The 14,935-nt window shown below is 42.8% G+C and overlaps 1 protein-coding gene across 4 annotated transcripts in view; it reads left to right on the top strand.

The window, feature by feature from the left end:
• LOC137421041 (myocyte-specific enhancer factor 2C) overlaps nt 1-14,935 on the top strand; it is an 87,362-nt gene that overhangs the window by 12,815 nt on the left and 59,612 nt on the right. For 2 of the 4 annotated variants that reach the window (XM_068106698.2, XM_068106699.2), the window contains exons 4-6: nt 4,187-4,330; nt 6,485-6,680; nt 10,245-10,301. In XM_068106698.2, the coding sequence (XP_067962799.1) occupies nt 4,187-4,330; nt 6,485-6,680; nt 10,245-10,301 (397 nt within the window). The remainder of the gene's footprint in view (nt 1-4,186; nt 4,331-6,484; nt 6,681-10,244; nt 10,302-14,935) is intronic. The other 2 variants (XM_068106700.2, XM_078771984.1) reach the window with 1 other exon arrangement.

Consider the following 14,935-nt stretch of genomic DNA (forward strand, 5'->3'; position numbering starts at 1 on the left):
CCTTGCTTGTTGCTATCTCTTGACAAAAAAATCATCCTTTTTGCCTGGAAACTCGGTCTCTGCAGTGAAGTTAACAACTGGATGGATATTCTGCCCATGCTGTTGGTGTGTATTGCCCTTGATGGACGGACCTCCACCATACCTATCAAAGACCACAGTTGCCGAAGCATAATGGCGAATGGTGAAGTCTGCATATGCCTGCGCAATTGCACCATAACTGTCTCCTGTTTTCCACAGTAAATTATGCAGCAAGGAGCCTCCATCAAGGACATAATTTTCAGTTTTTGGAGCAGAATCTGCGATGGCTTCACTTGACACCTTTCTCGAATGATCAATGATAGCGTGAGCTAATTGAGGCTTATCAGCCTTTCGGAAAACGTTTCTGGCCTCAAAAATGGCAGGAGGGAATGGGCTGAGCTCATAACTCGGAACGTCTTGCAATGAAAGGTCTCCAGTTTTGGACACTACCAGAAACCGTTGGAACAACAGGGCGGGGTCAATTGTCTGTTCAGGAGCAACCTTGATGGTCGACATATCTCTGAGGGTTTTGGCTTTGTCTTTCCGTTTGAAAGAGAATGTGAAAGCAGGCTGCCCAATCATTTTTTCAATGATTTTCCTTCCAATGGACTCAAATTCATGTATATTCACATCTGCTGTAGCCACTACACCATCAACAACATTTCTCAAGGAAGAGTCTGGAGAAAAAGGTGTGCAGGCATTTAGTTTCGAACTAATATTTGACAGGTCAGATGAATCTCTCTTGATCCTTGCTTCAGTCGATTATTTATGCTGCTCACTTGTTGTGTAGGAGAGGTTGTTGAATTCTTGCATGGCATTGCTGTACTGTGGTCCTTACTTCCTGGCACCATACCAATTCCACAAAAAAAGCAATCAGTTTTGCTATTAAAAGGACCTTCAGATACTCTGGCGCTTCTCTTAATTGAGTTGGAAGATCCACTTTTCGTACTTAGTTGAGTCTTTATGTCAAGTGGGTTGGTATACCGTTTACGACAGTTTGTGTGCACTTTAGTGCCAGCCGTGACGACGATGGTTTCACCTATTTGCACACTTGCTGCGTTGATTCCATCAGCACCCTTTTGACGAATGTGAGTTACATCACCTCCATCATCCAATTTCTCCGTACAGATGGGACAAACTTATGGATCGACACTACTTGCACTCATTGTTAAACCTGAAAGAAATGTTCAAAAAGTGGATAAGAACACACGCTCTGATTGGCGGTCCACAGACTTAAGTTCGTGTCACATGGGTGGCTAATGAGAACTCATTAATAAAATGTCTGACTGCCATCTTAGATGCCATCTTCTTGAATTTATTGATTACCTGATTAGTCAATGATACTTTAAATGGTCTTAATGGGATTCTTGACCTCTAAAACCGAGGGGTAGACACCAAAATTACAACTCTAGGGTGAATTATAAATGACTTGTAGCCATTTTAGGGTATTGGTGGCCATCTTGGATGCCATCTTGAAAATAACAGCTTTCCGATGGTCCGATTTTATTAGATTTTTAATATGTTATTCCTGATGTCCAATAGTACCAAAAACGGTTGAAAAACCTTTTGTAGCAAGTTTTTTGGGGCTTAGGGTGTTTTTTTTCATAAATTGACCCGTCTATGTACTGTATATGCTACTGGAGGGGTTGGTTAGAATTGATAATTCTGCAGGTCTCTTTTTAGAGAACATTACCAATTTTAACCTACCCCAGGGATTTTCCATTAAAACTGCACCAAAATGGTTTCTCATTTGCTAAATCTGCAATGGCCAGTCACCACACCAATCTTGCAGAAAAACAGTATATCATAAGAGGGCACAGGACGCCGGAAATGGGAAATCACCGGACAAAAGATAGACGGCCATGAAAACGGGCAGAGAAATAAATAAATGAAGTACACTCGCCAACCGATATTACAAAAACCCACTTGATGAAGCAAATGTAATCCAATCAAAATGGTTGCGAGCACGTAACAGGGGGTGCTCGGCAAGATCTTTTGAGCAGACATTATGGTGTTATCGAGTCATTATGCAGTAGGCGCAGAAAACACATTCGCTACCAGGTGGTAGCCGGGTAGCGAATGCTCTGGTTTACACTGGAGCGAGGGTAATTCCAGGAAACCCCTCCATTACATGACATGTGAGTTTAAAGGGGGTAGTGAACGCTCTGGTTTTACACCAGCAAAGAGGGTGATTCTGGTAAACCACTTCAGTACATGTCGCGTGACACCACCCGACCCGCCCCATTTATCAAACACATTAAAAGTCCTGGAAAGGTATGTGGTATGCGGTATTCATTTATTTTATGGTAACAAAATGATGTTCTGAGTACCTGAAAGTAATCTTCCCAGCAATGGATATGTTCAGGTAAAATATAAATAAACCCTTCCCCAAATATCATTTTAATTTACATAGTTTTTTTTACAATTTGGACAGGATCACATCCAAAATGCATATTTTGACATCAATTTTTAGCTCACGTGGAATGTAGTTCCAGGGAGCTCAATGGGATGACGCCTCGTCCGTCCTTCCGTAAACACTTGCGACTTCTACCATCTCCACGACCAACGCACAACTTTGCATTATTTGTTATGCACTTTACCATCTCCACTGCCAACATGCTGCCATGAATTAGATGTTTATGTATATACACTGTGAGCTGTGTTTATGTATAAACTGCTGATGGGATTGTAACCAAACTTTGCTAAAATGATATTTGGTATGTTGGAACTCAAGTTTGTTCATGGCATTAAATAAATCGGAGTCTACCAGGGGTCAAAATGGGTCCAGGTTTGATCCCCCCAAAATAGAACTCCACACACAAGCCCGATGAAATTCGACCACAACGTTCATCACCCGTGATGTACCAACGTGTTTTCACGGCATAAAAAAAAATCTGGGTTTAAGTGGGTCTACGGGGTATGGGGAGGGAAGGTGTTGCCCCCAAAAATAAATAAGTATTTGCCCTCTTCTCTGAAACTACACACACAATTTCAATGAAACTTAACCACAACCTTCACCAGTGATACACAGACGTTTGCTCACGGCATAAACAACAGGGTTCAAGGGGATGTGTGGGAGGTTTGACCCCCCAAAATCGGTATTTGCTCTCTTCTCTGGAACTACACATTCACTTTTGATGAAACTTGATCACAACCTTCATCGCCCATGACTGACTAAAGTTTGTTCACAGCATTAGAAAAACAATCGGGCATTTTCCCCCCAAAATAGGTATTTACTTTCTTCTCCGTGACATATTTTGTCGGTCATCCACGCCTACTAGTGGTTCTCTGGTTACCTTATTCTAGCAGATGAGTGCCCAGGGGTATTGCCCCTATTTTACAAAAAAAAATTGTGGGGAATGGGGGGGATGCCCCTGGACCCTGGACTCCCATAGTGAGGAGTCGTTTTGCTTGGTACTTTCCTTTTTTCAAAAGTTCTGCAGTTTCACCTTTGCCATTCCTTCAACTTGCCACCCATGTGTTGTAGCCCCTCCTTCTGTTTCACCATGCTTGTATCACCCATCCCTCCATCTCGCAATGTGTGTGGGACACCGTTCCTTCCATCTCATCTCACGTGTGATGCTACTCCGTTCGTCTCGCCGTGGGTGTTTATTGCCCTTCTGGGCCGTTCAAGAATTAGGTAACACTTTTTTTCTCTCAAATCTGACAACGACCCCACTCTAATGCTTCAACAGACACCCCTTAAGAGATTACATAACACTTGAAGACCACCCCCACCCCCACCCCAGTGATGGTGGCAGGTTGACCTCCACATACAAGTCCAATAAATGTATACAGTTTGATATCCCGTATTTTTATACTGGATCGCCATGTCTTTCCCCACTCCCCAAATGTCTCACGTCCTATTTCATACCTCCCTGGGATGCTATTTATCCCGTTTTTTTCCAGTATTACGAACAATATTTGAAAATGGAAAGGCGGCACAGTATACTATCAATAAGAGAAAGCATCAGTAAGAAACCCTGCAATGGTATCGTAGGACTAATCAATCACTCCGAGTGATGTCATCGTTACTAAATAGGTTTAGTTGCCTCGTTCCTCTGTTTGCCATGCCTGCCTCCCATTATGTCATTGATCATTGCACGTATGCTTGCCTCCTTTCCTTTAGCATTTCTTTCTCATGATAGTGTTGTTTGATTTGTTTCAGACGTTGAAGAAGAAGGGGTTGAATGGATTTGACAGTCCTGATTCAGAGCCTGAAGAGAACATGGGCCCAAGTACACATGCTGAGGAGAAGTTCCGCAAGATAAATGAAGACTTTGATAACATGTTGCGGAACCAGAGGATGTGTGTATGTAATCTTTGACTACCCATGTGTGTCCCATGGCTGCATACAAATTATTGACCAGGTGTTCCGATGAACAACTATCTTTCATTCTAAAAGTTGGCAGCCAATCAAGGAGGGGACATGAAGTGGAGGGATGCTGATTCCAAATTCCCAACTTTGACAAACGGAAATAAAAATCATGGGTTGGAATGAATATATATATATATATATATATATATTCAATCATGGGTTGCACATATATATATTCATTCCAACCCATGATTTTTTTGCCCATGGTTGGAAGATGAGTTTTTTTTGCTAAAGGCACAGAAAAACGTGATGCTGCATGTGCGGGAGGATGATTGGTGAACCAAGCGTTTAGCTGACACCATTTTGGAAAATAATCTTGAAGAAGAACAACACGTGTAGCATTTCTGACGGATGTTAAGGGTGAAAAGCATTTAAAATGCTTTTAAAGGAAGAAGGAAGAAGTGTTTATATTTAGTGAAGATTCAGTTTGGAGTTATTGAGAAAAGAGGGGGGGAAATAATGTAGAACATGAAGTACAGACAGAAGGACATTCTAGTAAGAGGAGATCGTTATGGAGTGGAAAATAGTTATTACTTTCAAAGTCGAAGATTTTTCAATTATATTGGTTGTTCTTGTGCGGTGTTATTCTGTCTGTTTGTCTGTCAATCGCCTAAAGGTCACAATTTTAAACCGATCTTCACAAAACTTCACCAGATGGTAGAGTTCGTCATAAGGAAGAAGCCTATCGATTTTGAGGTCAAAGGTCACCTTGAGGTCACATTCCTAAAATGGTCATTTTTCATCCGACTGACTTGAAAATTGAACAGAAATTGCATAGTGCATCACTGAATTGGGAAACCAACTGTTTTTGAGGTCAAAATATCAAAAGTCAACTCAAGATCAAACTTCTAATATCACCAATTTTCATCTGAAAAATCATCAATTTTAATCCGACTGACATTGACCAACAATAGAGATATCTCCAGGAAGATCGAAGCCTTCCACAACATGTGCCTCTGATGCACATTAGGTATCAATAAGGCTCAACAATGGACAGAGCATATTGGTCGTGTACAAGTACAGAGACAGTTTGATATGTCAGTTATTAGAAGTATTGCAGCCAGAAGACTTCGCTGGCTAGGTCAGCTTGCCTGGATTGAAGAGAACAACATCCCCAATAAGGACAATGGGAACCATGATGCTGCTATTTGTGCTGATGGCAGATAAGAACTGGCAGCAAGTGCTCTTGTCAATTTCACATGCGGTACATGTCAGAGTCGTGCTGCCACATGCCAGTACAACAATCATGGTGCTCCTTTTATTCGACTTGTCTTTTGTCATCATATCATATTTCTAAGACGATGACAAAGAAAGTGAAATTCTGTCCAAATATAGACAGGTAAACACATTAGCCAGGCGAACAAGTCATTTCATTTTATATACCTTCACCACTGAAGGTGAACAGAGGTTATGTTTTCACCCTTGTGTGTTTGTCTGTGAGCAGGATAACTCAAAAAGTTGATGGATTCAGACAAAATTTGGTGGACAGGTTGGATGTGTGACATGGAAGAATTGATTAGATATTGCTGAAGATACAGATTCGAATACGAGAAAAAATTTAAGTGATTCTTCACCATTGAGAGATGGGGCCTAAAACGATATATAACACTATATCTCAAAAAGCTATGGACAGATTCGGACGAAACCTGATGAACAGGTTGCACATGTAACAAAGAAGAATTGATTCGATTTTGGCGAAGATCCGAATCTGGATACGAGAAATTTGTGATTCTTCCCCATTGAGAGATGGAGCCAAAAACGATATATAGCATGATATCTCAAAGTTGTGGACGAGTTATGACAAAATTAGGAGGATGCAGCATTAAAGAACAAGCTGATTAGATTTTGGTTCAGGTCCAGATCCATCCCGATCTGGCCTATCGGTGGGATACAAAATGTAAATTGTTCAACCTGGTGGAGGTATGCACTCTACCGAGTGCCGTTCTAGTTTTCAGTGCATTTCTGAGTTATAATTGATGTACTTGTGATTGTCGATGGTTGTTTTTGAAAAAACTGGCTTCTTGTGCTCCATTTCCCACCATTCATGTTACTTACGTGCTTTTTGTTTGTTTGTTTGTTTTCCCTTAGGCAAGTGTTCCTCCTGGCAGTTTCCAGATCCCTGTTGCCCTGCCTCTAAACACACCTGGCTCTCTTGTCTATGGCACAGTCGGCTCTGGCATCTTGCATTCACAGGGAATGCTTGGTACAACACAGCCTACGACTGTACAACGCAACACGGTTTCACCGGGCCTTGTACAAAGACCCTCAAGCACGGGAGATGCCGGTAAGTGTTCACCCTGCCGATGCCGTTCTTTTATCATGCATTGTGCCTTGTGTGTCCCCTTGTCACATAAGTCTTCTTCGTGCCACCATTCCTTTCGGCTGAAGGTAACCGTGAGCTCATTTTGATAATATTGCCCAAAGCCTGTCGAGGAGCTTTCATGCAAGCTTGGCTTTTTCTCATTGCAAAAATGAGCACATCAGAAAATGATGGAAAAAAAAATTCCAACAGCATGTGGGACTTTACCTTGGGGGTAACAGAACCAAGGGGTGAGTGGCCGCTCAGGTAATTCACCATTTGAAATTCAAATTGGATTCTGTCAGCATGCTTCTTATTCCTGTAATGCTCATGTCATGGAATGCTGGATTCTCATTGGGGACACAGCTGCTTGAAAACCACTGCCAAGTAGAGGTAACCAAACCAAAAGGTTGAGACCACCACCATAATCAGTGAGACACTTTACCTTTGTCTCTGACCTTGAACATTTCAAGACCATCAAGCTGTTTTACATCTCATGAACAATTTGACTTCATTACCACTAACCCCAGCGGGCTAACCCCCGCTCTAGCGGGGAAAATGGCCTTAAAATGATCATTCATTCATTCACCACTACAATTATCCTGGTCTTCCAGAGTCTGTTTCGTTGACGGATGTGGCAAGGCGGTTGCTGTCACTCAACATAGGAAGCCAATTACACCCTGTGGCAATGTCATCTCAATTAAAACATGCAACAGATGCTTCGATACCCTAAAAGAGCCAGTCCTCACCAATAGGTCTTCCCTTCCTGAAATCAAAGTAATCAGGTGTGCATCCATCCTCAAAAACCTGGTGGCACGCAAGTTAAATCTGCCTTGGGGTAAGTTCCCTTCTCTACCCCACACCTATTTTAACTCAGAAGGGAGTTGTTGTTCACGTTGTTCGCAATAAGGCTGATTGCTGACTACTTCAGTACCATATGTTTGGTTCCAAAAACTATCCTATACCCATCCTTCCCAGTTTCCAATCTTCCCTTTTTGACTGACCTTGGTATACCTTGTAAACTTCCCACTTGCTAATGAAGAGAAGCTCACCAGCATAGACACCTCTTCTACTTGTCCTAATGTGCTCTCGTTCTCAGAATTTGCTCAGCTGAACTCTTCCCCGCTGTCTCAACGCCTCAGCTTGTCTTTTCATTGGAGTTCCTTCCTTCACTCTGGAAGGTATGCAGTGTCAACCTCCTATCAGTGGTGTAGGCAGTGGACTCGATTGATTTTTCTATAATAAAAAGCAGATCTCAAGAAAAGAACCAAAACCAAACAATATTTCCCTAAAAAACGCTATCAACATTCAGCTGACACTCACCACTTTAACGAACTAATTGTTATGATGATGACTTCAGGATGGGGTCGAGTGCGTATGGACATCTTTGGAGTACTGTGAGGTCAGATTAAACAGAGCAAACGAGGTTCATGGCGTTTCCATTACATTGGGTCTTCCCACGTCAACTGTCTGTGCAAGGTTCTTAGGAAACGGACGACGAGCTGTGACAAGCTTGAAATGGGATATTATTGATGGGTTGAGCTGGAGGAACTTGAAAACGAAGAATGCTTCAACATTGAAGAGTAGGCAAGCTGTCGCCAGGACCATGGCCAAATTGCAAAGTCCTGCCCTAACCAGCAGAGGGCATTGCATGAGCGGAACAGCCGCGCCCTCAACCAATGATGCTACTCCGCAGCGTTGTACTGCATATGAACAAAGAAGGTTCAACATTCCGCACCTGATAGATTCATTTGATGCGAAGGATTTGGCACGTGACTGATGTGAGACCTTCGCTTGGTTTTGAATTATCTGTGAATATCTCAAAGGTGTGGTTTCGTTCGGGTAAGTTCTTCAGTGTGTGATCATAAAATTATTTTTGTCCCACATCATGGCATTGCTAGGGGCTTTGTTATTTAGTTATAAAAATCCACCTTTTGTTTTTGTTGCAGTCTATTCCTTGGGTGCATCAGAAGTGTTGCGATATAAAATAAAAAACAATTGGGAATTTTGCAGTTGGATGTTGACATGTTGTTGCCTAATCACAATTTAAATGTGTAGTCACTGCTATAACGTATTTAGATTATTGCACGACCGCCGTCATGGCTGAGATATTTTATTTCAACGTTCAACTTGTACATTTGGAGATGCAACTTGATTGGTGATTCTACGAAACAAATCGACGTCTTTTCCAATGCATTGTTTTGTATACATACAGCACATAGTCCAGGCTTGTAGAAGAGGTAGTACATTGAACGGATCAGGACGCAACAGGACAAAAGGAACAGTAGAGAGGGGTTGGGGGAACACCAACAGCAGGACTGAAGGCCAAACTCGAGGGAAACTTGGACAAACAATGGGTTTGGGGAGGTATTGGGGGGCAAGAAAGGACAAGATGGATGCAGAATAAAGCTCACAGGAGGGGAAAAACTGGAAGATTGGAAGGAGAATGGCTTAGGTGGGGTGGGGTGTGGGGGTTTGCAAAGGTAGAAAAGATCATGCTTTTGGATTGGGGACGATCTGAGATGGTGGTGAACAGCTGTCTGGAAGACCTGTCGGGAGGAATAAGATTGAAGAGAATGAGGAAGTTGGTTCCACGGGCAGAAATAAAAAAGAGGAACTAATGAGTGGAGGTGAGAAGTGATCCAGGATTTAGGTAGTTTCAGCTGAAGGGGGTTGATGGTGGACCGTATGTGCCCAGCAGAAACCTGGGGGAGGGGACAAAGCACAGAAAGAGTAGATGGTGCAAGACCAAAGTGGAGGTGGTGGAAGACAGACAACCCACCTGTCTGCAATGGAAAAGTGATAGGCACATAGACTCAGCTTCATCGCAGGAGATTCCAATGATCTTGAAGGCCTTGGTTTCCATGGTGTCAAGCTGAGCAAGATGTAATCCAGGGGAGTTCTTCATCAAGCTGTGGACGAAGGCCTTGTAGTTGGATGGGAGTTCAGGTTTGTATGACGGAGGATGCCCAGTCGGCGGCTGGCTTTCGAGTCCAACTTTGAAATGTGATTTGCCCAAGAAAGATCATGGCTGATCGTGAGACCCAGGAGTTTGAATGACTGAACTTCCTCCGGTGGATTGTTTAAATTAGATTGCGTTGTTTAGAAACAGTAACTCGGTAACTATTTGTGCTTGTGCTGTTCAATGTCAGCAAATATATTGGTTTGCTCTCACCTTATTTTATGTATGATGTTACTGTCGTCCTTCTTTACAAACATCCAAGGGATTAGGAATATGATCTGTTTGCAGGATATTGTGATTTGCTTTTCTTTTTTACTTTCATCCAAAGTCCTTTTTCACCGCCTCGCCCCCGATGGTCGAGTCTGTATTACATTAGGCAAGAGACCGGCTGTGGTGTATTAGGATCATCATTGTGGGCTGTTTTGAGTGTATGTTGGGGGAAGGGGGCACGTGCATAGATGTGGGGGGATGGGGCATCGATGGGAGTGTGCCTGCTTTTGTTGTGCAGTACTGGAGGCTGCCTCGGCCCTGTCAAAAGTCGGGTTGGGGGGAAGCAAATGAGATGTCCTTTTGTGATACCCTTACAGGAGGTTTGCTGGGATCTGAGCTTGCCACATTAACACCTGCAGAGGTCAGCCCTGTGGGTAAGCAATTAACCTTTTCCGTTTCTGCCTAATATATTTTGTTTTTGCACGATTCTTTCCTTGATGGTCTTTGGCATTGGGTGCTGCTGCTTTTAAGCATCTTTTCTTTTTGTGTACAAGTTTGTTACGTTTGTCCGTGCACTGCTATTTAATTATTTTTCTGTAAGAACTTTGTAAGAAAATTTTATTGCTTTTAGGCACTTGTCCCCATTTAATGGCTAATTGTGATGTTTTCAGCTCTAAAGTGTAATCTTTATGGGCTTTTAGCACCTATTTGGAAATCTTAAATTAATTGTAATTTGCACGACGCAAGGGAAGGCATGGTGCAGAAGGAGCATTTGGGGAAGAAGGGGAATATTGCAGGAAGGTGTGCAGGGAGAGCAGGAGTTCCCGCATAGTAATGTGGATCCATTTGACTTTTCCGAGGGAATGATGCGCCATAGGGCCCGTTGATCCAAAAGACCTTGCTCGCTGTGATCTGGTCACAGGGATTAACCGAGTGATATAGCCCTTGTAATTTTGATGATCCTTTTACGCATGCTCAAATTTCCACCGTGCACATGTACAAAAGAAGGGATGGAGTGAACACTTTTTACAAAACTAGAACGGCACTCGGTGGAGAGCATACTTCCGCCAGGTGAACAGTTTACGTTTTGTATCCCAGAGTAGTCCAGAAAATCACAATACAGAATCACATTTAATGGAAATCATCCGTCCACAACTTTTTGAGATATTCTGCTCTATATCGTTTTATCCCCATCTCCCAATGGTGAAGAATCACTTAAAAAATTATACTAACCGAATCCGGATCTTCACCAACATCTAATCATTTCGTCCTTGTCACATACACTACCTCTCTGCCAAATTTCGTCCGAATCCGTCCACAACGTTTTGAGATATCTTGTTCACAAACAAACAGACAGGGGTGAAAACATAACCTCCATTCACCTTTGGTGGCGGAGGTAACAATCTCTGAATTGTTAACCGCTGTACGTGTATTTAAAATTGGAACTCCCACGTGCTAAAAATAAATTATTCATCTAAAGCCAAACATGTTTATGTTTACATCCAGAAGTACACATTGTACGGTTAAAGGGGCATGCACAGAATACATGCAAAATCCTTAATTCCAGTGTCAGTAGTAATAATGAAGAGAACTCGGCTTGCTGTGTTTTTGCACAGAGAAATGTGGATGTTTAATCACAACGTACACAAATGGACAAACACACAATAGCATTGGGAGTTCCTTTCTGGGATTAAGTTTCACATTGACATCAAACTGAGCTCTAACGGGTTGAGCGGGCATAAGGAGGCGCACTGGATATATAGGCAATTTTACGATGTTTCATGCCGGTACTTTTGACACTATCTATCTATAATTCCAGTAATCTCTGTGTGTATGTTTGTATGTATGTATGTATGTATGTATGCCTGTGACCGCTGTTTCTCGACAACCACGGGTCCGATATACTTTAAACTTGCCAGGTATATTGCTGGGGACCCGAGGATGTGCCTTTTCAAGGTTTCATATTAATCGGACAAGTAGTTACCGAGCTATGTCCAAAAAACGATTCAACCAATCAGAGAGCAGCGAGCTATCACGTGTGCCGAACGTGCCGAACAGACTCTGCCTCGGACGGCACATTTGAGAGCGTATTCATTTATTTCACATTGGCAAACTATGTTGGCGTTCAACTATGTTTTAAAACTAATTAAAACTAATTTGCGATTCTTTCGCTTTCCTGCGCGTTTGTGCACGCTATGGCGATTTCTTTACCAAACTCCGCAAGCCGTTCGCTTTGGACCAAACCATTTCATGTAAATAGAGGGGGGGGGGATTGTCACCGTACTCGCAAGCCGTTCGCTTTGGACCAAACCATTTCATGTAAATAGAGGGGGGGGATTGTCACCGTACTCGCAAGCCGTTCGCTTTGGACCAAACCATTTCATGTAAATAGAGGGGGGGGATATAATTTTAGATATAGATATAGTACGGGCATGCCCTAGTATTTTAAACTCCGATAATGTAGCAAGCAAGAAATCATGCTTTTTGTTCTTAACATTTGTAGGTCTTGACGTGAGATAGACCTTTCTTCTGATAGCTTTAATTTTTTAGATAAGTTTCATCTTAAAAAAAAGGACACTTACAAAGCCAAAAAGGTGCTACAACTACTAATCTGAAGATCGTTACCTCAGTAAGAAACTGAAAAGCCAGTTTTGGAAAAGCATGTATTATCTGCTGGTGTTGGGCTAGCCCTGGTGTTGGGCTAGCGGCTAGGGTGCCAGCTTAGGATCCCAGGATCCTGGGTTCGAATCCCGGTCGATCGCTGAATTAACGCCAGGGGGGTTGACTCAGCCTGTCATCCTTCCGAGGTCGGCTAATTGAGTACCAGTTCACTGGTAATTCCCTGCTTGTCGTAAAAGGCGACAAAAAGGGTTGGCGGCAGGAAGGGCATCCGGCCGTAAAACATTGCTTCAAAAAGGGGACCAAAAAACAACAACAACCACGGTCCCCGAAAAAGGCCAACCCCTGCTTTGCGGGGAAAAATGGCCTCTAAATGTGGTTATTTATTTTTTATTTTTTTATCTGCATGCTGAGTTTCAACGAGCCTTGTCCGTCGTCCGCGTTCAGTTTGATTAAATGGATGTCTGTCAGCTATCAAATCACAGCCAAAAAACATATTGTAAAGTGAATATTGAGCAATACAAAACTTGAGACTGAAAATAGAAGATAAGAATTCACTACTTTACTATACTCTCTCTATGTGATCATGAGCAATTTCTCTAGCAATTAGTGGGATAAAATTTAGTTAACGCTCCGATAGTTCAAAACTTTGTGTGGGTTGCATCAGCCTTAATTTACACCATATTTCACACGTTACCCGCCTGTCCTCTTAAGCATCTTTATTCGTTTCTTCATCAATCATGCATGCGGAATGTACTCAGACCCCTTGAGAAATCTTAACCATCAAAAATAACACAAGTACAAACCTTTTTCCCACAGAGCCATACGCATTTTTGAACAAATTCTGCCAGATCGTGAACGTAGTAGAATCCCCCATCGGAAGCAAATTCACATGGAGCGACATTGAAATCTGTCTGGAATGCTTTGTTTGCAGCTGATGCAGATTTTCTGATTTTTGATCTGGAAAAACATGAAATTAGCGATTCATCTTGTAGAGCACACGCACGTTGACTGTCTGCAGCTTTGGCAATTGCACGGGCTGATGAAGATATATCAGTTTGCATGGCAAGCAAGTCAGTGGTGCCCAAATCTAGCTTTGCGTCTGAAGAATCGTCAGCATTAGTTTATGTAACAATGGTTCTTTTTTGTTGTTTGAAGCTCGAAACCTCATCGGGAGGTGGGGCTGGAACTCGTGGAGGATATCTTTCGACGAGACCGACACATATTTGGCAGTAGTCACCGTTGCAGTTTGTACGTGTCGCTCGTAAAGCTGTGTTACGGAAGCCAAACAGTTCAATATTGGTTTCATCAGACCACAGAATCTTGTTTCTCACAGTCCGAGAGTCCTTTAGGTGCTTTTTTGCTAACTCCAAGCAGGCTTTCATGTGTCTTCCACTGAGGAGAGGCTTCCGTCTGGCCACTGCCATAAAGCCCAGATCGGTGGAGTGTTGCAGTGATGGTTGTCCTTCTGGAAGTTTCTCCCAGCTCCACACAGGATCTCTGGAGCTCAGCCAGAGTGACCATCAGGTTCTTGGTCACCTCTCTTACCAAGGCCCTTCTCCTCCGATTACTCAGTTTGGCCGGGCGGCCAGCTCTAGGAAGAGTCCTGGTTGTTCCAAACTTCTTCCATTTAAGAATTATGGAGGCCACTGTGCTCTTGGGAACCTTCAATGCAGCAGAAAATTTTTTGTCGGCTTCCCCAGATCTGTGCCTCGACACAATCCTGTCTCTGAGCTCTGCAGGCAGTTCCTTTGACCTCATGGCTTGGTTTTTGCTCTGATATGCATTGTCAGCTGTGAGACCTGATTTAGACAGGTGTGTGCCTTTCCAAATCATGTCCAATCAATTGAATGTACCACAGGTGGACTCCAATCAAGGTGTAGAAACATCTCAAAGATGATCAAGAGAATTATCAAGATGATCAAGCTGAAAATCAAGACTCTCTGCTCACCTTCACTCCTTCATTCCTCTTTTCTCCTGCCTCTGGAACAAACTCCCTCACTCTCTTCAATCCCACTCCACCCTCCAGGTCTTTAAAACAGCTGTTCACCACCATCTCTTATCCTCCCCCATCCAAAACCTTGATCTTTTCTACCCCCGCTAATTTCACCCCAATTCCACTTTTTTGAAATACCAACTTCTGTCCTGGAAGTCCTTGGTGTCCTTGTGTTTTATACTTCTCCCACCCCCCTTCGCACGCCTCCTCCCCCCAAGCCCTCTCCCTCCCACACATCTCCCTGCTCTTAAATGTTGTGTGCTCTCAAGTGTTTGTGTGCTTCTCCTTCTCTTGTCTTCCGCTCCCTCTTCTTATATATTTTGTTTGTCTGGTTGATTTGTTTGTGAATGTAAATGTCAGCTCTTTCACGAGCCTCGATTCAGTATACAAAAAAAAAAAAAAAAAAAGAGAAATGGGAGGCACCTGAGCTAAATTTCAAATGTCATAGCAAAG

This window comes from Myxine glutinosa, chromosome 2, assembly GCF_964187855.1.
Source record: "Myxine glutinosa chromosome 2, kmMyxGlut1.1, whole genome shotgun sequence".
NCBI lineage: Eukaryota > Metazoa > Chordata > Myxini > Myxiniformes > Myxinidae > Myxine > Myxine glutinosa.